The sequence below is a fragment of the Prunus mume genome, linkage group LG1 (assembly GCF_029339155.1).
Source record: "Prunus mume cultivar Tortuosa linkage group LG1, ASM2933915v1, whole genome shotgun sequence".
Taxonomy (NCBI): Eukaryota; Viridiplantae; Streptophyta; class Magnoliopsida; order Rosales; family Rosaceae; genus Prunus; species Prunus mume.
The window spans coordinates 25,941,268-25,965,162 of NC_142698.1; the positions used below are offsets into that span (position 1 = coordinate 25,941,268).

Sequence of the window (23,895 nt, forward strand, 5' to 3'; positions counted from 1 at the left end):
CCAAAAAGTTTTTGCATTACACATTCATATTTTACTTTATTTACCAAAAAAATTCAGTTGGCCTGAATTGCACCAATCAACTTCAAAACACTTAGGTTTGGTCCATCAACTTCACCAGTATTTGTTCATCAACTTCTCATGTCCATGAACTCAATATTTGTTCAAATCGTCATAATTGTTTTCCAATAAAAGTAAATTTTGTAACCTGTATGTTTCGAGACTTTAACAGGTATGACTGGGAAAATTGTACACAACGCATTGAAAACAATTACCAGAAGTAGCTAGAAGTAGGAAGTAAATTAACCTTTTACTCATATTTATCTCAAATTTGTACTCAAATCTGGGAAAATACTATTTCTAGCTCATTTATTCTTCATTCATTGGCGCCCATGGAACTAGCTAGCTGTGTCATTATTAATTTGCAGCAGCAGCCGCAGGAAGGAAAGATTAAGATTGTGAATCCTACTTTGCTGTTGGTGGGTTGACGTAGCTTCCCAACCTGACCACGATCCCATCAGGATCTCGTACATACCCCACTTTCTGTCCCCACTCCTTCTCTTCTGGCTCACTCACCGCCACCGCCCCATTCTCTAGCGCCCTCTGCAGTAAGAGATCAGTTGAAGAAAGTCATGAGTTCAAATCTTCTGAGAATAATCGGTAATTAAATCGAATGGAAAAGAAAACCACATGGGCAAACATGCCTTACGAAGTTAAGAGTGAGAAACCACATGGTACCAAACAGGAATTGACAACCAAAAAAAAAAAAAGTTATTATATATGATGCTTACTTTGTAGGCAGCATCAACGTCAGGGTAGGCAAAGCAAACCTCAACCGGCTGCCTCTCACGGCCAGAGCTTGGGGTTTTAACTGCACCCGTCAGATCATCCGTCTCGTGCTGGTGCACCGGCGTGAACGCTATCGTCGTTTGCCCACTTTCTAACTCCCCCCATCTACCATAATCATCATCAAAGACTATATTGTTAATTATTAATTAATTAACTATTCTATCAACAACTTTAAATACAAATACAAATAAAAATAAAAATACCTGTTGGAGTCGTCTATACGACGAATGTTGTAGCCGAAGGCTTTGGAGTAGAAGGCTTGTGGATTTAGCAACGTCCTTCACGTACACCACCGTGTAAGCAAATACTGTGTTCATCTTCGACCCCGTCGTCGCCATTTTTATTTCTTAATCAATTCTTTCAGCAATTAATTAATTACTGGCTTTGCGGATGAACGGCGATCCATGCGTTTGCGCTTTTATTCAGGCGCTTTCAGTTTCTGTTTCATTCTCTGGTCTTCATCATACAAGTACGTGGCGAGTTGTCGAAATTCTGGGAAGTGACACGTGGAGTTAGTACAAGTGTCAAGTACTGTCCTGTCTCTTTAATGTTAAAAAAAAATATTCGTATAATTTATGGGTTCAAAGTCACTAGAATGTATGGATTAACAATGAAGTTAATCGGGAGGGAGTGGAGATAGGACCCTATCCATGCCTTCATACCCAAAATTATATTCAATAAGATCGAAAACCCTAACCCCTATGAAAAATTGTCATCCCCACTACAATTCATCAAGAAAACTCGCCGTGTGGTTCGTCATTCGGCGATTCACGAAACTCTTACCATCATCACTTTGAGTTTGACCGCCAAAACAGGTCCCCACACAGAGTTTAAAAGTTACCCACTGCACACACGTGTCAACCAATGTCTGCAAGTCACGTGAGAAAAGCTCCACCTGCCTCTCTCTCGTTCATTCGGGTTTGTTCTTCGTCCTCCCTCTGCTACTGCTACCCGATAGCGATGGAGATCGAGCTCATATTTATATCCCAACCAAAAATCCACACATTAACTCGAAAAGACTTCCCTACAAAATAGCCTTTGATCGCTTCCTCCGATTCTCAGAACCGCCAAATGCTCCCAACCCTAACTCATCCAATTCCAGCTCTCTTTCTAAGATCGCGATCGAGCACAATCTCCAGATCGCTTAAGATTTTGAGGTGAGAACTGACAACTGTTTCTTCGATTTCGAGCTCCAATTATAATGTTTGCATTTTCAATTTTATACAATAGGTCGCAATTTAGATTTGAGATTAGATTAGCCTTTGAAGGAATTCACACACCGGTTATCAACTTATCAGTGTTTGGCCCGTAAGAAATTGAGAGAAAGCGGAGAGGGAAAAGAAAAGAATTTTTTTACTGAATGAATCGGAATAAGAATTACTTATCGCACCCGTGTTTATTTACACGTTCGCTAATACACCCTCCATCACCAATTGCAGGTGGTTTTCCTTTTCCGCACAATGGGAGACACTTTGCGTAGAATCCCTCAAGAGGCCAATGTTACTATGACTGGAGGAAAAAAGAAGTCACATGATCATATAGTTGCTTCTCGCCCCAACACCTTTTTGCAGCACATAAATTCGCTTCGAATCGGGAATGGAGCTGCGAGCCAGGTGGCATTGTTTTTGCTCAAAATGGCCGCATTGGAGACAGTAAGGAGGTTCTCAAGGGCCAAGTGCCCTTGGGCGTGGCGTGGCTTTCAGGCTTTGCAATTTCTGTGCTATCCACCGTTCAAGTGGTTTCAACGATTTGCCCCTTTCAAGGCTTTGGTCAATGGCATGCAGGTCAAATTCTTGAAGTCTTTGTTTTTCTTTTTCCCATTATTGTCATATTTCTACCACAATTTAAGAACCCGAAAAAGGTCTTATGGGATTTTACACTACTACTTCATATTCTTGGTTTTTGCGTATTTGGATGGAACTTTTTGATTGCCAAGTTCCTTTTACGTGAATCATTATGTGGGAGATTTGATGTAGTTGCATGTTTCCAGGTAGTTTCGAAACCATTACTAGTGCTCTCCATTGCAACGGCTTTCTCTGATGAAGCTGAGCTCTTTAATAGAACCTCTGATGGCATCAACAATTCTGATGCATGTTCAGAAGTGGACTCAGAAGCATCCTCTGAGTGTATCAACGATTCTACTTTGGATACAAGGTAATAGAAGAAATGAGCTTTTCAGTTTCTGCACCTGATTCATTATCTGACACCTCATCAATTCATTTTGTGAGTATGCTATAATAAGGGGTCAAGTGTTCCTTATAACTTTGTATTTCAATAACATCTCCTAGCTTTGGTCAATTGGAATTGTGAAAATAATGGTTCTGCTTGCTAAATGAATAGTCATTTTAAATGCCCAAAAGCAATGGCAGTTACTCATATTGTTATTGATTTGGAAGACCAATTTTACTGCTTTCATCGGGTTTCTTTTTTCTTCCAAGGGAGGTTTAAGACCAATTTTACTGCTTATGTAATGCACAGGATTCCTGATGAATTTCCTCAAAATGTACAACCTGAAATGTGGTTGACACAACTCCACAAAGAGCTGGAAACACAAGGGATTACATTGCCAGAAAGGTGATTTAATGCATGTGCCATTTTTTGTTTCCTGATAGTAATGTGCCAAAAATTCTAACTCTGTATATAACATGTGCTAATATCCAAACACAAATTTTACTTGAAATCTTTCTTTCTCTTAATAGGTTTATGAAATTTTGTTACAGTTTTGTATGCCTCTACAATATTATTTTGTTTGTCTTCTTATGTTCCCTTGGCTTTAAGCTCAAATTAAAGGGTGGGGGTAGGGTTGAGGTTGATCTTAGTTAACAAATTTCATCAAGAGAAAATAAAATACTTACATATGGGTATCATTTCCTATATTTGTATGGAATTCTTTTAATCTTGTAGATGAATTATGTTCACCAACATCATTATCTTATGAATACCTCCCAGTTGCATTATCCGCTCTGCTTTACTTCTTGGCAAATAATCATTTTCACCTGGTAGGGTTGCTCCCAAAAAAAAAATTCTGCACCTCTGTTGTAATGGTATTTTCTTACATTTCTCTCAAAAAAGGCTTAACCTTGTTCTGAGGTTTCACCTAATGTTTTGTTCTACTTGCCTATATGCATGAACTTCTTTGCTTCTTGTTCCAGCAGACCATGACATGCTAATGTTTATGCAGAATTGATGAGGAGGAACTTCGCAGGTTTTACACTGCTGCAAACGGAGACTTCTCTTGCTTGCTATCTTCAATAAAGAAGACGATCAAATGGAGGGAGACCTATGGAATTCTTTCTGTACAGGAGCTTGAGATGTGGTCAAATATGGTTTTCTGGCATGGATTTGATGTGAAACACCGACCTTGCCTCATTGTACGACTTGGGCTAGCTTGCACCAGCTTGCCATCTCATGATAGACCACGCTTTGCTCAAGCAATCAGTAAGTTTATTTGTCCCCTCTAATAATTTTCTTTGGTTCTCCCCTTGAGCCACCCCTATTGCTGTGAGATGGATCTGTTCAGATCTACTCAGAATCGCTCTTATTCAGCCCTGTGTTTATTGGAAGCCCATCTTATTTATCTGAGGATTTTTTTCCCTCTTTCTTCAATGTGAATTGGAGCCTCCTATTGAGCATAACAAACTGAATGTATTGATAAGTATCTAAGTGCTTTCAGCAGGACCATTAAGAAATGGCCTGTATATTCAGTTAATTAACTTTAAGGCTTGATTCTTTAAAATACTGAAGCACTATTTACATTAGCTTGCTCTAAAATATAGTTTTTAAGTGTCATGGTCATGCTTGATTGACCATATTCGGTTTCATCAAGTGTGCAATCCTCAAAATTATTTGGTGCTAATGACGAAGGGAAATTTTCACTGGTGATATGGTTCAATTGAAGCCTTAAGCGGTCTATCTCCTTTGTGGTCTTGAAGTATATAATGCATGCTTGTTTTCATGTATATCTTACCCATTACGTGTTCTGACAGAAATTAATTTTTTTAACTGCAGTTTCTCAAGTAGAGCACGGTGTCTTTCATTTGCTTGATGCCAACAATGCTCAAATTACAGTTGTGGTAGATTGTGAAGGTCTATCTCCATTGAAAATTCCCATGCAAGTTATGAGGACTTGTTCTTCCCTTTTGCAAGATCACTTCCCCAACCGTCTTGGCTGTCTGTTTGTTATACAGCTTCCTCCAGTGCTTCGTGTTATTGCTCAAACTTTTATTCAAGTAAGTCTATTACTCTGATTAGGATCTGAATGTTTGATTTACGGGGTTTACAGATTCTCTTTTGTTTTATGAAGTTCTTGTTATGATTTTAGTAGGTAAAAGCTTGGCACTTCATTGCATTTATGAATAAACATTTATCTGTGGTCTCTTGTCAGGTTTTGAAACCTTACACCCGACAGAAGTTGAGAATTGAAGGCGAGATGTACCAGAAGATTCTATCTGAGTACCTTGAGACACTTCCATCATATCTTGGTGGCAAATGCATGTGCAAAATATGTTCAGATATTAGCATCACAGATATGCAGCAGCCTCATGCAAACGAAATGGCCATGACACAGCAGAGACCGAATGTGCGTGAGGGTGGGAATCCAGTCACAGCCCATCCAACTTATGAGGCTGAGGTTGACATGGACCGCAATTGTGATCAGGTGCTGAGAACTGCGATAGTTGGCATCCTTATGATTTGGGTTTTCATAGCATTTATTGCTGGATTTATCGACCCTGAAAGCCGTCCCATTTTTCCAAAGTGAGGTAAGAACAAAAGAACGGGCGAGGTTTTAGCTGATATGTTTGGTATAAGTAGCCGTCCCATTTATTCCCCATAGTCTGTTAGCACATAGCGCTTCTTCAAAGTAGCCAGTGCATGTATGCTATAAGTTCTTCCACGGGGTGGGATTTGTTGTCATATATTAGTTGATATGTTTGGTAGTAGAAGCTGTATAATTAGCTTAATTTTTGTATAAGCTAAATATATAGTATGAACTTTCTATGTTTGCCTCTACTTGAATATATGCTTTTATGTCTAGCAGTTAACCAATGCTTCTCCATGTTGGTATGTTACTGTTAGACAGATGAAGAAGTGTATTGTATTCAACACTTTGGTGTCAATATTTATTTGTCATATTGTTAGGATTGCACTGTTTCTTTTCTTCTTTTTTGTTTTTTTTTTCCTTCCCCTTTTTAGCCTTTTCCCCCATTGAAGTGTGGATTTCAATTGTGGAGGTATGACTGTAAATTTGATTCGTGGAATATCCTAAATAGCCGCTGTCGTATGCTTTAGAAAATCATGGGAGTCAACCTAAAAGATTGGGTTGGAGAACTTGTATGCTTCTAGCATTGATGTTCTTGGATGAAGATGGCTGAAAATAGCTAGTAGTCGAAAAGGGGTATTGAAAGAAGTCAAACCATTATGGGTACTCAGATGGCATCCTGTTAAAAGCTGTCAATTCATTCTAAGGGTGGCAACTTCATCTCTTGATGATGGAGAAAGTCGCTAGGGTGATCAGCAGACTCTTTTGACTGAATTAGTTAAATTAAGTTTTTTAAAAGACATTTTTATTTTTTTTATTTTTTTTCTTCACACATGGCATTTAGTTTAGCAAAATAGTGAGTCTTATTAGTGCCACATCAGCAATTTTAATGGAATTTTTAACAGACTTGACGGTGAGGAGCAAAGTGAGACACAAAACATTGGTCAATGAGGTAAAGTGGGTCATTTTAACTTTAAGGAGGGGAAATGAGAATTGACTAATGTTTCAAGGGATACTGTAGCACTTAAGCCTATATCTTAAACCCAGAAGATAAAAACAAGTGTAATATGGAAAGCATGTCACAAGGTCTTATAGATAATGATTTTGTTTAAAATATTTAGGCGATCACACACCACACACTTGAAATTGAAGATCACCTTTTTTCCCATCCCCATTACCGTGCTTGGAAAACTTTGGTTCTTTTTAACTCTATGCAACAAACTTACTTTGGTGGTGACCTTTCAGATTCTGAAAAGATAAAATACATGACATGAGATGGATCCGGATGCTCTGCCGTGATACATATCTATATAAACTCTCCATTATTAAGTTGATGTTCGGAACCAGAATTGACCCATTTTATACAGATTATTATAATGAGCTTTGTTATTAAGCAAACCTAAACCTGACTTTATGCTGATAGCTTTTCTTGCAGCATGATAAATGATAGGTTAATTTTCCATGATAGGTTTTCTTGGCTATAATTATTCTAATTATCTATCCATAATACTAGGGAGCATTAGTAATTAATATAAAACATATTAAGTCAATGGTAGAGGACAATAATATATAATATATATTAAGAATAGAGTCACTACCAGATAGACCAACTGCAGTATCGGACAAACAAATCTCACTTTCTTACATAGGATCCCACCACATATGCCTAGAGTAAGGTTGCTACCATTTTCCATGAAAACTCTCCTAATCTTTTTTTCTGATGTCAGCCAACACAAAGTTCGTTTGTGGCTTGTGCTTGTGGATGGCATGTAATGTAAGAATTGTGCTATAATGAGTGGAAGTCACTTGCGCGTGACTCTGAATAATTGATGTATGCAGTGAAATGTTGATACATATAGATTCCTATATTTCATTGAATCGCTCGCATGTGCGTGAGTAACGATGTTAGCATTGTTCTGTAACGAAAATGCCCTTCCATGACACTCCTCCCTTAACCATTATACGAGTAGTGGACACATGACCTTTGAGCTTTGTGCAACTTCCTTCAAACACGTAGCACACAAGGGAGTGCTTCATCTGTGTGCTAAAATTAGGTGAGGTATGCTGCGTAAGAAGCTGCAACTTTGCTTTTGAACTAAAAAACTGTATTATATATTATATTTTGATAAGAGCAGTTTTTAGCATCCTAAGCCTGACCCTTGCCCTCCGGGAGGGACAAAATCTAGCACAAAAGACAGAAATGTTGAGTGGAAACCTAGGGAATTCCCACTTTGAGTCTTTTTTAGTCTTTATTCCCACTATTTGCTTGCTTTAGTGCTTAGATTTATGCTTTGCTTCTTCAAATTGTAAAAAGGCAAAGTTTATTCCCTGTTTCATTGGAATTTGAGTTGGTGTTGCATTCAAAGGCTTTAACCAGTGTGTAGAAATGCAAAGAGTTTCATGCTATGTTTATTTAAGCATGCAAAGATTTCTTTGTTGAAAACAAAAGATAGTGGTAATTTGATGAATTTACACAAACAAATTCGACCTGCAAGGAGTTTTTACTGTGTTTTGTTTTTTACTTCACCTTGGACCTTGGTACCAAAAGTCAAAAGTGACAGAAGCCATCACTGGAAATCAAAATCATCTCATTCACCACCATTATCATGTACTAGCAAGGACCTACTATTTAGCATCAGTACCCATTCACTACATGGGTTGGTGTGGGTCCCATTGGAGCCTCCCACATAAGACCTAAAAAACCAATCACTCTTTTCCCTCACAGAAACTCCACTCAACCCTCAAACCCTACACAATATAAATAGCTCCATTTCCTACACAGCCATCACCAAACACACCTTACAACCATTTTTATTTCACTTTTTCATAAAACAATGGCAACCTCTCCATACCAGACCAACCGAGCACAAGCTCTCTGGCTCACATGCCTAGCCTCTGCATTCCGTACATGCCTTGCTTGCACCATAGTGGCCCTTACCACCCTCTATGGCCCACAAGCTCTCCAACACCAAGTAGCCTTCCCAGCATTCTCTTATGTGACAGTGATTCTCATTGCACCCGATGCAACTCTAGGTAACACACTTTGTGGCTTATGGCTGGGGCTCTACGCCACAGCCCAAACTATCGGACCGGCCATGTTGAGCTTGTGGCTAATAGGCCCGGCCCGGCTTTCTAGCGGCATCACCGCTCTGGCGGTGGGCCTTGCTGCATTTGTGGTGGCTCTGCCAGAGTTTACTCACTTGGTGTGCAGACGCATCGCCTTGGGACAGATTGTGATTGTGTATGTAATAGCTTATATAAAGGGTGCGGAGATACAGGCCATCATGCACCCTGTCCACGTGGCAGCAAGTACAGGGATTGGAGTCTTGGCCTGTGTTCTGGCTTTTTTGGTTCCCTTCCCACGCCTGGCTTCTCGAGAGGTACTTGTAATATGTCCATACCAATGTGAAAGTTTATAACATTTTATTATATTAAAACATCCGCGAATAATGTGGTGAGTGTAGAATGACAAACTGCGAGTGCGGATAATACTACATACTCACTATTTATTATATAAAATAAAGAAAATATTAATAGTGTTCCAATATATTTTGTAGGTTAAACAGAACGCAAAGCTACTTGGTGAGAATGCTTCAGAGAGGCTCAAGCTCTTTGTAAAGGCCTTTTGTGCAGAAGACAGCACATCCGCACTTGCATCAATTTCTCAAGCAAAGTCCCTGGCTGCTACGGCAACCAAGCTTTTCCAAACTATCAAGCGCCACCAAGTAAGCAACCTTATGTATACATTAATTACACAACAACTGTATATCATGATTCGACATAAAATTATTTGTACCACATTCTCCTACCACATTACTATTAATTCAGATTGGACTTATCTTATCACATTTTTTTTTCTTTGCTCTCGGCTGCTGCCCATTTCATTTCATTTTGGAGGAGACTTATTATTCTCCCTCTTACACGATTGGCTATTTTGGATATTTGTAGAGACTCTTGTCCCCTTACAAATACACTCTCACACGTCTACCTAACCCACTCTCATTTACTGGTAGGATATTTTTCCTAGTTAGATAAAAAAAGATAAGGTTGAGGTTTTGCTTTAGCCAACAACCAACTTACCACAGACGTGGCCTTCTAATTGCCATGCAATCCAAAATGGTTCAAAACATAAAACATTACAATTAAGGGCTGGTTGGATAGGGAGGACTAGATTAGACTAGTAAAGTGGCTGTATCTCATGTGCAATCAAGGTTAAATATGGATATTGTTGTTTAACTTTGAGGATATGAAGGACTAGGGATAAGTTTAGTCATCAACCTCTTTTAGATAGTCCTCATTCTTCCTCAAAGTTAAACAAATACTCATATTATGCCTTGAATGTACATGAAATGTACATTTTGCTAGTCTAGTCCAGTCTAGTCTAATCCTCCCTAACAAATGAAGGCAGCATTACTCGACATAAATACCTTTTTGTCGATTTATCCGTCTCTAATTTCAGGCGTGCTAATTACATTGATTTGTGTTTTTCTTCTGAGCAGGAAAGTATGGAGTGGGAGAAACTTCCCTTGAAATTTTCGAGATACAAGTATGCAAATCCAGGAGACAGATTGCAAGGCTTTGAGATACCCTTAAGAGGGATGGAAATGGCATTGACCAGTACTCCTTCATTCCCAATTAAGGTGGTAAATGGAGAGCACAAAGATGGCCTACTTAGAGTAAACTTAAGCGCACCCTGTGATTCAACAACTGTTCCTGAATCAAATGCAGAAAATGTTAGGTTCCTCCAAACACTTAAAACCATCCCACAAACCCAACAGGATTTACCCCCAATTTTCTTTCTGTTTTGCATAAAGCTCTTTCATGGAAAATTAGCAGCCACAAGTCCCACAGAGCAAGGCAAATTATTGGTTCACCAAAATGAAGGAGCAATCGATTCACATAAACAAAATGGGTTCTGTTTCAAAGAGGTATTGAGTAACTTGTCCATCAAGGTAAGGAGCAAGAGGCTTATGATAGCTTTCAACTGCTCACTTTCCTTGGGTCTAGCTGTGTTCTTTGGTTTGGTATACAGCAAAGAAAATGGTTTTTGGTCTGGACTTCCAGTAGCTATCAGTTTTGCATCAGCCAGAGAAGCAGCATTCAAAGTTGCAAATGTTAAAGCACAGGGGACTGTCTTAGGCACTGTGTATGGAGTTTTGGGTTGCTTTCTGTTCCAAAGGTTCTTGTCCATAAGACTCTTATCCCTTATTCCTTGGTTTATTTTCACCAGTTTTCTCCAGCGTAGCCGAATGTATGGCCAGGCTGGTGGGATTTCTGCAGTAATTGGAGCTGTACTAATTTTGGGCAGAGCAAATTTTGGCCCTCCAAGTGAATTTGCCATAGCCAGAATCACAGAGACCTTCATTGGATTATCTTGTTCAATTATGGTTGACGTACTCTTGCAGCCCACAAGAGCTTCTACTCTTGCAAAAGCTCAACTTTCTAGGACTCTTGACACATTGCAGGAGTGCATTAACTCAGTGAGTCTTCAATCAGGCAGAGCCCTTTTGGAAGAGAACCAGAAGAGACTGAAAAATCATGTTGAAGAATTGGGGAAGTTGATTGGAGAAGCTGAGGCAGAGCCCAATTTCTGGTTTTGGCCTTTTCATAGTGCTTGCTATGGAAAGCTCCTGAGGTCCTTGTCCAAAATGATGGACCTCCTACTCTTTAGTGCTCATGCAGTGGAAGTTCTTGAACAAAATTCACAAATGCTTGAGGCTTCGTGGAAGGACATTGTACATACAGTAGAATGTGACCTTGAACTTTTCAAGAAAATGGTTGGCTCTTTGATAGAATGCTTCAAGGAGATCACCTTGATAAAATCAATCACAGTTCTTGACCAAAAGAGTGACATAGCTCATGATCTCGAGTTGGGGAAATCTGGAAACCCAACTATTTTTCAGATTTGCGGTTCGAAGGATGAAGAGATGGATACGATTATAAGTTCTTATCTCCAACACTCAAAAGAAGTAGTTGATAAGATTCATGTCCAAAGTGAGGAGCTCAAAAGTCAAATGGTTTTATGTTTGAGTGCTTTAGGGTTCTGCATAAGTAGTATAATAAGAGAAACGAAAGAGATTGAAGAGGAAATCAAGGAACTTGCTCAATGGGAGAATCCCTCAAGCCACATTAATTTATATGAAATCTCCTGTAAGATGCATGCTTTACAGAAATAATGAAGACCATGCATGCACAATTATTTGAAAGAAAGAGATGACAGAACACTTAAAGACGTGTTGTTTTGTTTGTTTTGTTGAATCAAGCCATGCATGAAATTGCAACCATTACATGAACATGCTCATTATTTAGTAAATTTGAAAACTACAAATCAATCAGATTGAAATTTTGTTTTTATTTATAATAACTCCATTCAAATAACTTACATCCTTCATGCAGCCTTCTACCTTTATCCAGATGTGCAAATTCTGCATTTTGAGAAATAATTGGAATGAAAATCAATCCAAAATAAAAGGGAATGAGAATCATATTCATATTCCTATCCGTTCTCTTTGATGAAAGGAATTGCAAATGCTTTCTGAATTTGTGATAAATGGCAAATTGCCTATGTTAAATGAGAGAAATCCGCTTTCATTCAATCCGAAATACATATAAATGCAAAATCCTATAAGCGTGATATTAGAATCCAACAGGGAATCTTCTTATCAAGACACCCTTTTGTCCAGTTGTATTGTACACGTGTCAGCACCCCAGATGCGTAAGCGTATAAAAGGACAAACACATACAGGAGAAGCATCTTATATTTATTCCAGACTTGAAAACAAAGCAAAGAACTTCCTCATCAGTCTCTCAGACACTAGTCCCACTAGATTATAGGCACACCAAAGCATCTTTGTCTACTTAGGATTTAGGAGAAACCCTAAATTCCCCTTAATTATAGCTCAGTAATCACTGTAATTAGTCACTTAACCATTTAATTAGTTAATCCCATAAACCCCTCGTTTTAAATCCCAGATTCTCTAGCTTCACAAGGTAAATAAATAATTGCAATCTTTTTTTGGGGGGTGGTGTTTGTTTGATTGAAAGTTAATAATTACAGTTGTATTATCAAATGGGATTTTTTTTGGGTACCCTTTAAAGGAAAATGATTTCTAAAGGGAATATAGTTTGGTGTGACTTCAAACTTAATTATTGTTATCGAGGAGCTATCAGTAAAGGACAGGACTTTCCGTGAATTTGAAGGCTTTTCTGTTTGCTTTATTTAATTGATTTATATTTCTATTTAAAATTCATCGTTTGGTAGAAGTTTCGGTTTTGGGAGTTCTGTTGAGGAGAGGGGGACTATAAATAATGGGTTCTGATAACTAAGCTTCTTGGATCCAAAGGGTATTTGGGGTTTTGGGTTATCATCCTCTGAAGCTTATTTTCAGGTCCACTTCAACTTCAAGCTTCTTTCTTTATGATTCTAGAGTTTATAATTTTCTTTGAACTTCTGATTCTGAACAAAAAGAAAAGTGATCTTTTAGTCTGTGTGTAATTTGAAGGCTTGTCAATATGAGATTACTCATCTAGTAATGTGTTTATAGTGTTTCCCAGAGTTTGACTGTTCGGTAAATTTTTGTAGGTGTTTGACTTCTAGAGAAGATCTAAGAATATGGCAAACAATTCCTCCAATGGGGTGCACCAGACCACAACAAAGTCTCCTCCATTGCCATCCCCTTTGCGTTTTTCCAAGTTTTTTCAGGTCCTCGCCAATTTATTTGATTATTTATTCATATATCTTTCTTGTGGGTTGTTGTAAATTGCTTTTTACAGTCTTGTAGTACCTTTCCGTGTTGCCATTTTATGTTTTATTGTGTGCTGATATTTATGCCACTGGGTTGTTGTATTTCTCTATCAGCATTTACTGATTCCAACCTAACTATTAGAAGGATCTTAATTTAGAGATTATAGCAAATGTGTCATTTTTAAAATCTTATTTTGTTTCTTTTCCATGCATCTTTTCCCCTAGAATAGGTTTGTACTATTAGATCTTCAAATTCAGCTGAGTCTCCCACGAAGCGATCTTTAACATAAAATTGAGAACATATACAAGAAAGGACTGTGGAATGTATTGAAAATTTGTCTTTCTTGGTTCTCTGTTTTACCCTCAATCTACAGAAAGTCAAACCCCGTGTCTTAATTCTGCGAGTCCACAAGGAAATATTGCCTATCCTTATAATCTTAGGCCGTTTTTTTTATTTTGGTGAAATCTAACTTCGTCATGTTGCTATTTTTTGCTCCTTTGTTTGCTTGAACAGAGATCTGGGTTCATTACAGTTTTGATTTAAATCATGCTACGATGCATTTCAAGGAGTATGTTTTGTTTTTTATTAGATGGCTAATAAATGTCCTCATTCTGACGAAATTGTCATATGTATCATATAGTTATTCTAATGCTCTAATTGTATATTTTTACTTTGGCAGTCCAATATGAGAATTTTGGTTACCGGGGGAGCTGGATTCATTGGTTCTCACCTGGTTGACAGATTAATGGAAAATGAAAAGAATGAGGTCAGCATTTTATTTCTCTCTTATAAAAGCTCGGTCAGTTTTTCTGTTCATAATGAGTTCAAGATCCAGTTTAATTTATATATTTTATTGTAGGAAACTTTTGTTAACATTAAGCACCTATGATGAACAAAAATTGCAATAACTGACACTGTGTGAGATCACATCAAATCATTTGTTTCATCGGGATTAAAATTATATCCAATTTCTACTCAGGTTATTGTTGTTGACAACTACTTCACTGGCTCCAAGGACAATCTGAAAAAATGGATTGGTCATCCCAGATTTGAGCTAATTCGTCATGGTACATACAATTTGGTTTATTAGCGAGTTTCTTCCATATGTTTTTGTTTATTTGTTACTTACAAAAGTATGGCTTTTATTTAAATGCATTTATGTTTAATTGCTCTCTTTTCTTTGTTATAGATGTCACAGAGACATTGTTGGTCGAAGTTGATCGAATTTACCATCTTGCTTGCCCAGCTTCTCCAATTTTCTATAAATACAATCCTGTAAAGGTATAAACATGTATTCTTCAATCATTAAATAGCTAGCAATAGATATACCTGTCAAGTGTTATTCGAATTGCCTACAGTTTGACAGATTCGTAAGGGGTGGGGGGGACATATTAACGTGTTGCAAATTAAGGCAGGCAATATCTCATTTGCCCTTAATCATCAATGACAGGCCTTGGCCTTTGTCTTTCAACCTGACTGAAAATAAGTCATTTGCCCTTAATCAGCAATGAAAAAGTTAGATATTTTTACGATCAGCTTATATGGTACTTACGCATATGTATGATATTTTTACTTTCTTTTTCCTGTTCAATCATATAAGATCTATTTTGTCCCTTAAACAGAAAGACTGTTTAATTTTTTTATTGAAGTTGTAATCTAATATTTGAGCATATGATTCTCCAACAGACGATAAAAACAAATGTGATTGGCACGCTGAACATGCTTGGACTTGCCAAGCGAGTTGGAGCAAGGTGGTCTATTAGTCTTGCATTTATAATAAATTTATAAATGTATTCCATCAAGTTGTCTTATGTATATATATTTGAGCAGGATTTTGCTGACATCAACTTCAGAGGTATATGGAGATCCTCTTGTGCATCCACAACCTGAAAGCTATTGGGGTAATGTTAACCCAATTGGTAAGTGCTCATCTCATTCGAAGCCTAAAGTTTGCTGCATTCTGATAGATCTTAGAAGATTGTCGCTGCTTATATATTCAAACTATAGATATAATTTGTGTGCAAATATGTTTGGCAAGAAGTAGATGACCATTTCCGTTCTCTTTAGATAGCTCTTAAATTTTTCACCTGATTTGAGATGGACTTCCTTGAGGGAGATTCTGGAAATGCTGAACTGTTCATGGGCTTTACTTTTGGAAGTGAACAGAAAAGTGCAATCTTTAGGACCCTCTATAGTGTGGATCTTTGATAATATTTGGGAGAGCACTCAATTAAGGCCCTGCTTCTAGCTTTTTGCAATCATGTTGGGCATATGGTATAGAGGCTTTGGATGAAACCTAATCTGCTGAATTTTCCCATATCAAACCTATTTGAATACAAAGGAGCAAGGATAATAAAAGATGTGTCTGCATTCATGATAGGAACTCATAAGCATATTTTGATGGAACTTGCCATCTGTTCTGTATGACATGCTTATACATATCAACAAAAGCCCTAAGCCTTGCCCTTTGCCCTTATAACCTAAACTGAAATAGTTTGTAAATGCTAGAAGTTAGAATGTTATTGTTTTTTATAGTTCAAGGATTTATTTAAGTTCATGAGACCATGACCTCAATAAGTACATATTATAATCACAGGAGTAAGGAGCTGCTATGATGAGGGGAAGCGTGTTGCTGAGACCTTGATGTTCGACTATCATAGGCAGCATGGGATAGGTATTGTGTTGTCTCTTTTTCCTTTTCCACCTTAACAAATTATTGTTTATTCTTTCCTGTGCTGAAATGGTTAAAAGTTTGCTCTTTAGTAGTTTCATGTATCTAATTTCCTCTGTTCTCTTTGACAGAAATACGTATTGCCAGAATCTTCAACACGTATGGCCCTCGTATGAATATTGATGATGGGCGTGTAGTCAGCAATTTTATAGCCCAAGCACTTCGGTGAGTCCTTAGGATGCTCCACGATTTTAATGATGGGTATATCAGCTGCTTGCCTAGTGCTTACATGGAGAAAATCTTGACTAGCTAGTTTAATCACTTATTAATTCAGTCTCTTTCTACTTAAAGATAGCTAGCCAGCATGTTTTTGGTATTGATCGGGTAGTGGTTGGTGTCTGACATAAAGGCCTTATAATGCCAGGAGTGATATGTTTGATATTCACACATATTTGTGTAGTTGCATTGTGTCTTGAAATTAGCTTCCATACCGGCATTACCGTATAAGTTTAATCCTTTTCCTTTTCCCTTGAATGCTCATACGTTTGGATCTATTTTTACACTCTGTTTTCAATATTGTAGTGATGAACCCTTGACAGTCCAAAATCCTGGGACTCAAACTCGCAGTTTCTGTTATGTCTCTGACATGGTATGTGAAACATCTTTTCCTTTTCATTCGATTGCCGTGTATCGAAATTAGTTGGGTTATATATGGTAACCTGTTTAAAAAAATTTAGGTTGATGGCCTCATTCGTCTCATGGAAGGAGAGCACACTGGACCCATAAACATTGGAAACCCAGGTTATCTACCATAATGTGATAGTGTGATGTGTTTGTATCTCAAAAGCTACACCAAGTATGTGCTCTAGTTGCTCACATAATTACTGACCTAGGTGACTTTTTTGTATACTTTCAGGTGAATTTACAATGCTTGAACTTGCAGAGACAGTGAAGGAGGTCAGTTTGTCTTCGCCATTGTCTTTCTCCATTTGTAGGCTGTTATGGTATTCTTTTCTAGAAGCTTTTTATTTCTTGAAGTGTCTTTGAAAAATTTCAAATGCATTTGACTTTACAGCTCATCAACCCTGGGGTGGAGATAAAGAGGGTAGAGAACACTCCTGATGATCCAAGACAGCGGAAACCCGACATCACAAAGGCAAAAGAATTGCTGGGTTGGGAGCCAAAGATCAAGTTACGGGAAGGCCTGCCTCTCATGGAGGAGGATTTCCGCTTGAGGCTGGGAGCAGCAAAAAAGAACTGATTGTCTATATTGCTGGAAATATAGGTGAGCGAGCGCAGTTTGTTATTTCCGTCCTGGAATATATGTTTGGCGACGCTGGAGTATGCTCGTCTGCAATGATTCATGTGACTACATTGTGACGAGCAATGATTCATGCGACCACATTGTGCTTCCTTGTTCTTTCTATTTCATTGTGTTATAATAGAAAAATAAGAACTGGTGCTTGTTAAAAGGTTTTCTACCTTTTTCATTCCTTTCCAAAGTGAGTGCTAAGATGCCAAGGGGAATCCTTCAAAATGTGGCATTTAGTGTCGTTTCGTAGTTAAGATTGTCCTCAGCTGAGTGTGCTACTTGGAACCCCCAGTTTTGGTCATCAATAATTCAATTTAATTTTTATTCCATCGAATCTCCATGCGATGTTAATGCCTGTATTATTGGCTGGTTGCAACACTTGGTTTCATATTCCCTTTAAAGATTAGATGAACACTGCCAAAGTGTCTTAGACTGATTTGTTGTTAGGTGCAAGAAGCCAAAGTGTATTTTCTTTTTTTCTAAGATGATAAGATGCTTGACAAGTTGCTCAGTAAGGTAAAAATGCTTTGACTCATCCCAGAAACAACTCAAAGAGATATCGTCTTCCTGTGGCACTTGTTTTATTGGGAAATTCCTCCCACTTGTATGGACAATGGCAATTATCGCGCAGACTAGGCATCACTCTCCAGGGCCTGGATGAGGCTTATTTCAACTTTCAAGATGTCAGTTTTGTTGCGTTCCCCTTCCCCCACCCTCCAAGAAATTTTTCCCTCCCAAAACTCTTGGATCATGGTAAAGTTTTGACTCCAGACCCTAAGAAACACCTCTTCAGTGCCATTCTCTACACCACACCTAAAATAATATAGCACTTTTGCCCGAATGGGACATGAGCGCAGACACAAAATTAAGAACAAGAATGAAACGACAAGAAAATTATAAGCCTATAACAATAACATGAGTGTAACACAACTTTTGTTTCATTTTTGAAGATTGTCCAGCCAAATGCACCAAGTTCAAAACCAATGAACAGAAGTCTTTCTTCTCATGTTATTCAAGTCATCCAAAACACAAAAGAAAATTCAAGAAAACAGAGTATCTAAAGCATTTCTCTTTCGTTATTAAAGTCTCTGAAAAAGCACGCAAATCTCCCCCTCCGCAACAAGAGAAGAAAGGTGGCTACAAGCATCCAGAAATCACCTACAACACAACACAATAGAAGTACTGAATTTAACTGACAGACTCATAAAACTATATCCAGCAATGGTATGGCTACTAAGGATGATATACAAACACTGATACGTGCCAAAAAACACAAAACTGACAAAAATAGCAGAATCAGATTATTGAAGAAAAAAAAACACTACATAAAAATATAGCAATCAAAAGAAATCAATGACAGTACATCCCAAGAAACGCTGAAACATGGTATCACTGCCAACCCCACGTTACATGTAAAAGTTGAGTATTGCATTGACCATGTCTCGGAAAGGCACCCATTTGACTTTTATCCTTAACTGCATAGTAGGGAACTTAGACACTTAACTAGACCGTTACTTTAGAATTTTCAGACCCTTGTTAACTGCAAGTACCTAAACCTAAATTTTTAAATCACTTTAGAATCTACAAAACCGCCTAACCCAATACAAATGCAACTCATCATATTAGCAACAGTCTAAAGAGGAAGAAAGTTAGCCCAGGATGACAATAGGAATAGTCTGAGTATTGAAAATTGTGTAACCACCAACCTGCCAAATTTTTCTGGTTTAGTGGCCAAAAAGGTATTAAACAGAATTATTAAGGGTTTCATGTCCAAGAGACTTGTTTTCAGATATATAATCTATAAAAATAAAACAGAAACCCTCATGTGGTCTTTTGCTACAACATGATAAGGTTGAGATGATCAAGGTGATTGGACAATTTCAACCCGATTATCAGCACCAGAAGACCAAGTCTAACCATCTGATTCCAACCCTCACCGGGATGTCATCAACCAACTCAACACCTTGAACATGTTGTTCTTTTTATAATGAAAATATGTCAAAATTATAAGTTCTGAAAACACATATCATTTTTCAATTTTGTGGCTTCAAATGCACAATGTATGACGACCTCCTCCTAAAGACTACGGATTTAAGCACCCATAGAAGAAAAAATCAACTAATTTAACTCAGATTCCAAATGCCTACCTCTAATTGACGTTTTCGCCAACATGAGAAACAATAAAAATTGCTAAGTAACAGAAGCAGGATCTAGATGACATTCATTATATACACCTTATGAAGCAATCAGTCAAAGTGCCCATGTAACTCAAAAGACTGCATTTTTTTCACCGACTGTATTGCCTTCATCTGAATAATAACTAGTTTCTCTCTTTATCTAAATCCCAATAAATCAAAGGATTAAAACAAAAGGTACCTCTTGTGCCTCTGAACGAAAGCTGAGTTCTTAGCGTCTTCCTCTGTGAACAAAATAAGAAGAAACAAATGGGTCAGCGAAATTAGGGTTTTGTTTTTCAAAATTGAAATGAACAGATCGGGACGAATAGCTTACCAGTGAGGCCAAGAGAGAACTTGGTGATGAGGGTTCCGGTGATGGCAAACCCAACCAGGAACGGCCAGTTCCTGTTCCATTCTCGCTTGAAGAAAATCGGCCATGGATCGAACTTCCTCATTTCTGAAATTTCTCTTTCCTTCTACAATTGCTCTCTCAGTCTCTCCGTTTGTGGGTTGTGGCTATTTTGTAGCTACTTGTAACCGTGGGATTTTGGTGTTGGTCTAATCTGATTTTGATGCTTGTGGACATGTGGGCTTGTTGAGTGAATTGGATCAAGCTGGTGGCATCCGCTCCCATTTCTCCATGCTACACCAGTTTCAAGCAGCTAAAGTAGGCCCAATGGAGATGGTTCAAGACAAGATAAAGGGCTTCTATTACTATTACCATGGGTCAAATTCTAATAAAAGCAAAATTACTTATAATATATAATTATTTTTTATAAAGGTTAATTGTTTTATTAGTTCCTGAATTTAGACCCGACTTGCATTTGAGTACCTCAATTTTCAAAATGATTCCCATGATCCTTTAACTTTAATTTTGTTAGGACAAATAGTCATTCCGTCAATTTTGTTAACTTTTCTGTTAAGTGTATGGGCAAAATGATATTTTTATATCAAAATTTATTAAAATATGAATAAAAAATTTAAATTAATCTATCTCTCTCTCTCTCTCTCCCCTCCCCCTCTATCCCGATTTCTACTTCCCCAAACTTTCTTTTTCTTTTTTCTTTTTTTTTAATATAAAAATATCATGTTGCTAACAGAAAAAGTTAACAAAATTGACGGGCAGAACCATTGTCCAAACGAAACTAAAATTAAAGGACCACAATAACCATTTTGAAAATTGAGGTACTCAAATGCAAATCGAATCAAAGTTCAGGGACTAATAAAACGATTAACTCTTTTATAAACGATAAGATATCTACAAGATGCTTTGCTTTACCAAGTTTTGTTTTCCTATCCACTCACAATGTGTGTGGGGTGCCCCAACTAATCTACGGGAATAGAGCATGCTTAATGCAACCACACACTCTATATGGTGGTGATCTAACTAGACCAATCTTGCTCACATAGCTTAACTCCGTCACAAAGTAATCATGTTAGTGTCATGATTAGTTACAAGCTCTCGCTGCAAGGCTCGGCTATAAGATGATTTGAAAAGAGCAAAAACACTTACAACAAAGCTACACCACAAATATGATTTGACCAACAAAAAAACTACAACACAAGTACAATCTTGATTTTTTTTACAAAGGCTTTTTAGTTCAAATTGAATTGGAATTTTTAAAAAAATTACTCACTACCATACCATACTTGAAGGGTTTATTTGGTGGCTCAACTTGGATAGGTTGAATTTTAGTACAAACAAGTTCTTTTGAAATTCATTTCTTTATATGGGACTTGTAAGACATAATATATTGAATTATTGTCCAATTTAATAAGCCAAATTCCAACATATGAACATACTAAATAACTACCATAATATTTAGGACACTGCTTCCCTCCTTCTTTGTAAAAAGGCATTCATACTTCTTGCAAATCACAGTTTGACACATATACAAACACAATGCATCAAAAACTTAAAAATGTAAATTTCTACACATATATCAAATTGCGATTGGCATAAAAGTAAAAGCTCCTACTTCTAGAGAAGGAGGCAAGCATTTTCCTAAAATATTAATATGATTGAATTGAAAATAATTCAGTCCAATAAACCACACCAAAGGTGGCCGAAAGATTTATTGGTATAGTATACTTGATTTATTGGGCACAAATTCATTGGTCAATCCTATATTGAAAATAAATTTTAAAAAATAGTGCAATACTGTATTCAACGGTGTTTAGTAATTGGATTAATTATTTTATTAGTCCATAAACTTAGACCCGATTTGTATTTGAGTCCCTCAATTTCCAAAATTGTTCACGTGGTCCTTCAACTTTAGTTTCGTTAGGATGAATAGTCATGCCGTCAATTTTGTTAACTTGTTTGTTAAATGCAGGGGCAAAATGATATTTTTTGTATTAAATTGATTAAAATATGAATAAAAAATTAAAATTAAACTCACTCTCTCTCTCTCTCTCCTGATTTTTACTCCCCAAAAACTTGATTTTTGTTGTTGTTGTTGATTTTTTATTTGATTAATATTTATTGTTATTTTAAAGATATAATTTTGTATTCATTTTTTTTTGTTTTAATATAAAAATATCATTTTACCCCTGCATTTAATAGAAAAAGTTAACAAAATTGACATTTCATAACAAAAGTGAAATTAAAAGACCACGAGAATGATTTTGAAAATTAAGGAATTTAATTGCAAATCGAATCTAAATTCAGAGAATAATTAAACAATTAACCTTTAGTAATTAAACTATGCGAAAGGCACATGCTGCGCGCCTGTTTTCCCCAAAATTTTCATGCGAAACAAACTCAAAAATTTCAAACTCAAAATTCGCAGACTCCATTTGCGCCCTTCGGCTGGCCTTCCAAACTACGCCAAAAGACCAAACACCTCATTCACCCTCACTTAAAAAGCACAATCCGTGCCATACCAAATTCAACATCTCGGCACCGTAGATTCAAGCATAATCAACGCTTGAAAACCAATTACAGAGTTTCACGCGGATCGACTCTCTCAGCAGTCGATAAGCATACACATCCAACGGCCACTATCAACCCCGCCAGACTTTCAAAATTCCAAATCCCCAACTCCCTACAATATAAATACCCAAAATCCCTTCTCTGTTTAACCCATCAAATCATCTCTAATATCTCATCTTCTTCGAAACTCAAAATTTCCCGAAGTTTTCCGAGAAAATGTCAGGACGAGGAAAGGGCGGTAAGGGTTTGGGCAAAGGGGGAGCCAAACGACATCGTAAGGTCCTCAGAGATAACATCCAGGGCATCACCAAGCCTGCGATTCGTCGTCTGGCTCGCAGAGGTGGTGTGAAGCGTATCAGTGGTCTGATCTACGAGGAGACCAGAGGCGTCCTCAAGATCTTTCTCGAGAATGTGATTCGTGATGCAGTGACTTACACTGAGCACGCCAGGAGGAAGACTGTGACCGCCATGGATGTGGTGTATGCTTTGAAGAGGCAGGGAAGGACCCTCTATGGTTTTGGGGGTTAGATTGGGAATTTTTCATGCTGTGTATCGCGTATATTAGGTTTAGGGTGGTTTCAGATCTTGTCTTTAGATCTCTTAGCTTATTAGGTAATTTGTGGTTAAGAATTAGCTTTGATGTAATTTGCACCCTTATTTTGAAGTAATACAAGTTCAATTTGTTAGCAAAGCTTGTGATTTTGTTATGCGGTGAATTTGTATCCAATTATCTTCTGGTCTACATGTTTGGTTGCTGAGAAAATTCAGGCAACGATGCGAAAATATATTCGTACTCTTTGTCTGGGCTTACATTCGTCTATAAGTTAAAAGTTTAAATCTTGCAATAGTGATCTGAAGACGTGAGAAAATCTGGTTCAAACTGTATGCTTTTGGTTAATCTTGTTGGTTGAAAACAAATTAGGGTTTATAACTAGGAATTGGGTCGAGCTCATAATGCATCGTGATGGGCAATTGAGGCACCCATTTGGTATTTTGTTGGGATGTCGTGGTTGGTGATGCTACCCCGTTTCTCATCCGAATGCTTATGGGCTTTGATTGAGTTTGACATACACGATCTAATCTTAGAGACCGTGTTCGATTCTTCCTCCCGCGTGAATGTTTTAGAAACGCCGTGATCATGAAGTCTCAAGTTCGATTCTCCCTCCCTCCGGAATATTTTAAAAACATGCATACCATATAATTTGTATTGAGGAATGGGCCAAAGACTGGAAAGTGTTTTGAATAATTTGTTTATGTGCAAACAGGAAAATATTATGTTTTGTCGCATTGAAAATTTTTGACCCAATTTTATCAGAAATAAGGCCAGGCCTATTTCTCTAGAAAAGTTGGGAAAACCGAGTCACTTGCACATCACTACCTACCCCGTGACAATAATAGCTCACAGACATTTTTATAAGAAGGTGAATGTGTTGGCTACGCAAATCTCACG

At 37.5% G+C, this 23,895-nt stretch overlaps 6 protein-coding genes across 8 annotated transcripts; 4 read left to right on the plus strand and 2 right to left on the minus strand.

Moving 5' to 3' along the window:
- Positions 1 to 290: 290 nt before the first annotated feature.
- DSI-1VOC (dessication-induced 1VOC superfamily protein) lies at positions 291 to 1,348 on the minus strand. The gene is given in 4 exon segments (XM_008225052.3): positions 291 to 600; positions 789 to 951; positions 1,050 to 1,105; positions 1,107 to 1,348. Coding segments are annotated over 4 exon segments (435 nt in total). The 5' UTR covers positions 1,185 to 1,348; the 3' UTR covers positions 291 to 462.
- A 215-nt stretch (positions 1,349 to 1,563) lies between these two features.
- LOC103323080 (SEC14 cytosolic factor family protein / phosphoglyceride transfer family protein) lies at positions 1,564 to 5,992 on the plus strand. Its single transcript, XM_008225043.3, has 7 exons — positions 1,564 to 2,003; positions 2,286 to 2,630; positions 2,837 to 3,000; positions 3,325 to 3,420; positions 4,028 to 4,284; positions 4,855 to 5,075; positions 5,231 to 5,992. The coding sequence occupies exons 2-7, from the start codon at positions 2,307 to 2,309 to the stop codon at positions 5,603 to 5,605; spliced, it is 1,437 nt and encodes a 478-aa protein (XP_008223265.2). The 5' UTR covers positions 1,564 to 2,003; positions 2,286 to 2,306; the 3' UTR covers positions 5,606 to 5,992.
- A 1,734-nt stretch (positions 5,993 to 7,726) lies between these two features.
- Positions 7,727 to 11,848, plus strand: LOC103323069 (P-hydroxybenzoic acid efflux pump subunit). Its single transcript, XM_008225033.2, has 3 exons — positions 7,727 to 8,985; positions 9,163 to 9,330; positions 10,105 to 11,848. The coding sequence occupies exons 1-3, from the start codon at positions 8,440 to 8,442 to the stop codon at positions 11,779 to 11,781; spliced, it is 2,391 nt and encodes a 796-aa protein (XP_008223255.2). The 5' UTR covers positions 7,727 to 8,439; the 3' UTR covers positions 11,782 to 11,848.
- Positions 11,849 to 12,390: 542 nt separating this feature from the next.
- On the plus strand, positions 12,391 to 17,662 carry LOC103323051 (UDP-glucuronic acid decarboxylase 5). Of its 3 annotated transcripts, none has more exons than XM_089046353.1 (13): positions 12,391 to 12,595; positions 13,188 to 13,307; positions 14,030 to 14,116; positions 14,330 to 14,417; positions 14,540 to 14,631; positions 15,037 to 15,101; positions 15,181 to 15,269; positions 15,947 to 16,024; positions 16,153 to 16,246; positions 16,604 to 16,670; positions 16,759 to 16,822; positions 16,938 to 16,978; positions 17,097 to 17,662. In XM_089046353.1, the coding sequence occupies exons 2-13, from the start codon at positions 13,218 to 13,220 to the stop codon at positions 17,280 to 17,282; spliced, it is 1,041 nt and encodes a 346-aa protein (XP_088902479.1). In that variant the 5' UTR covers positions 12,391 to 12,595; positions 13,188 to 13,217; the 3' UTR covers positions 17,283 to 17,662. The 3 variants fall into 3 exon arrangements, with proteins under 3 accessions (XP_088902479.1, XP_008223236.1, XP_008223244.1); XM_008225014.2 differs by lacking the exon at positions 12,391 to 12,595 and adding an exon at positions 12,733 to 12,993; XM_008225022.3 differs by lacking the exons at positions 12,391 to 12,595; positions 13,188 to 13,307 and adding an exon at positions 13,398 to 13,918.
- Positions 17,663 to 18,249: 587 nt separating this feature from the next.
- On the minus strand, positions 18,250 to 20,094 carry LOC103323040 (ATP synthase). Its single transcript, XM_008225002.2, has 3 exons — positions 19,845 to 20,094; positions 19,710 to 19,752; positions 18,250 to 18,491 (listed from the first exon to the last, which is right to left on the minus strand). Exons 1-3 carry the CDS (start codon positions 19,963 to 19,965, stop codon positions 18,488 to 18,490), a joined length of 168 nt encoding a protein of 55 aa, XP_008223224.1. The 5' UTR covers positions 19,966 to 20,094; the 3' UTR covers positions 18,250 to 18,487.
- Positions 20,095 to 22,580: 2,486 nt separating this feature from the next.
- On the plus strand, positions 22,581 to 23,136 carry LOC103323029 (histone H4). The gene has a single exon (XM_008224991.3). The coding sequence runs from the start codon at positions 22,662 to 22,664 to the stop codon at positions 22,971 to 22,973; it is 312 nt and encodes a 103-aa protein (XP_008223213.1). The 5' UTR covers positions 22,581 to 22,661; the 3' UTR covers positions 22,974 to 23,136.
- The last annotated feature ends 759 nt before the right edge of the window (positions 23,137 to 23,895 follow it).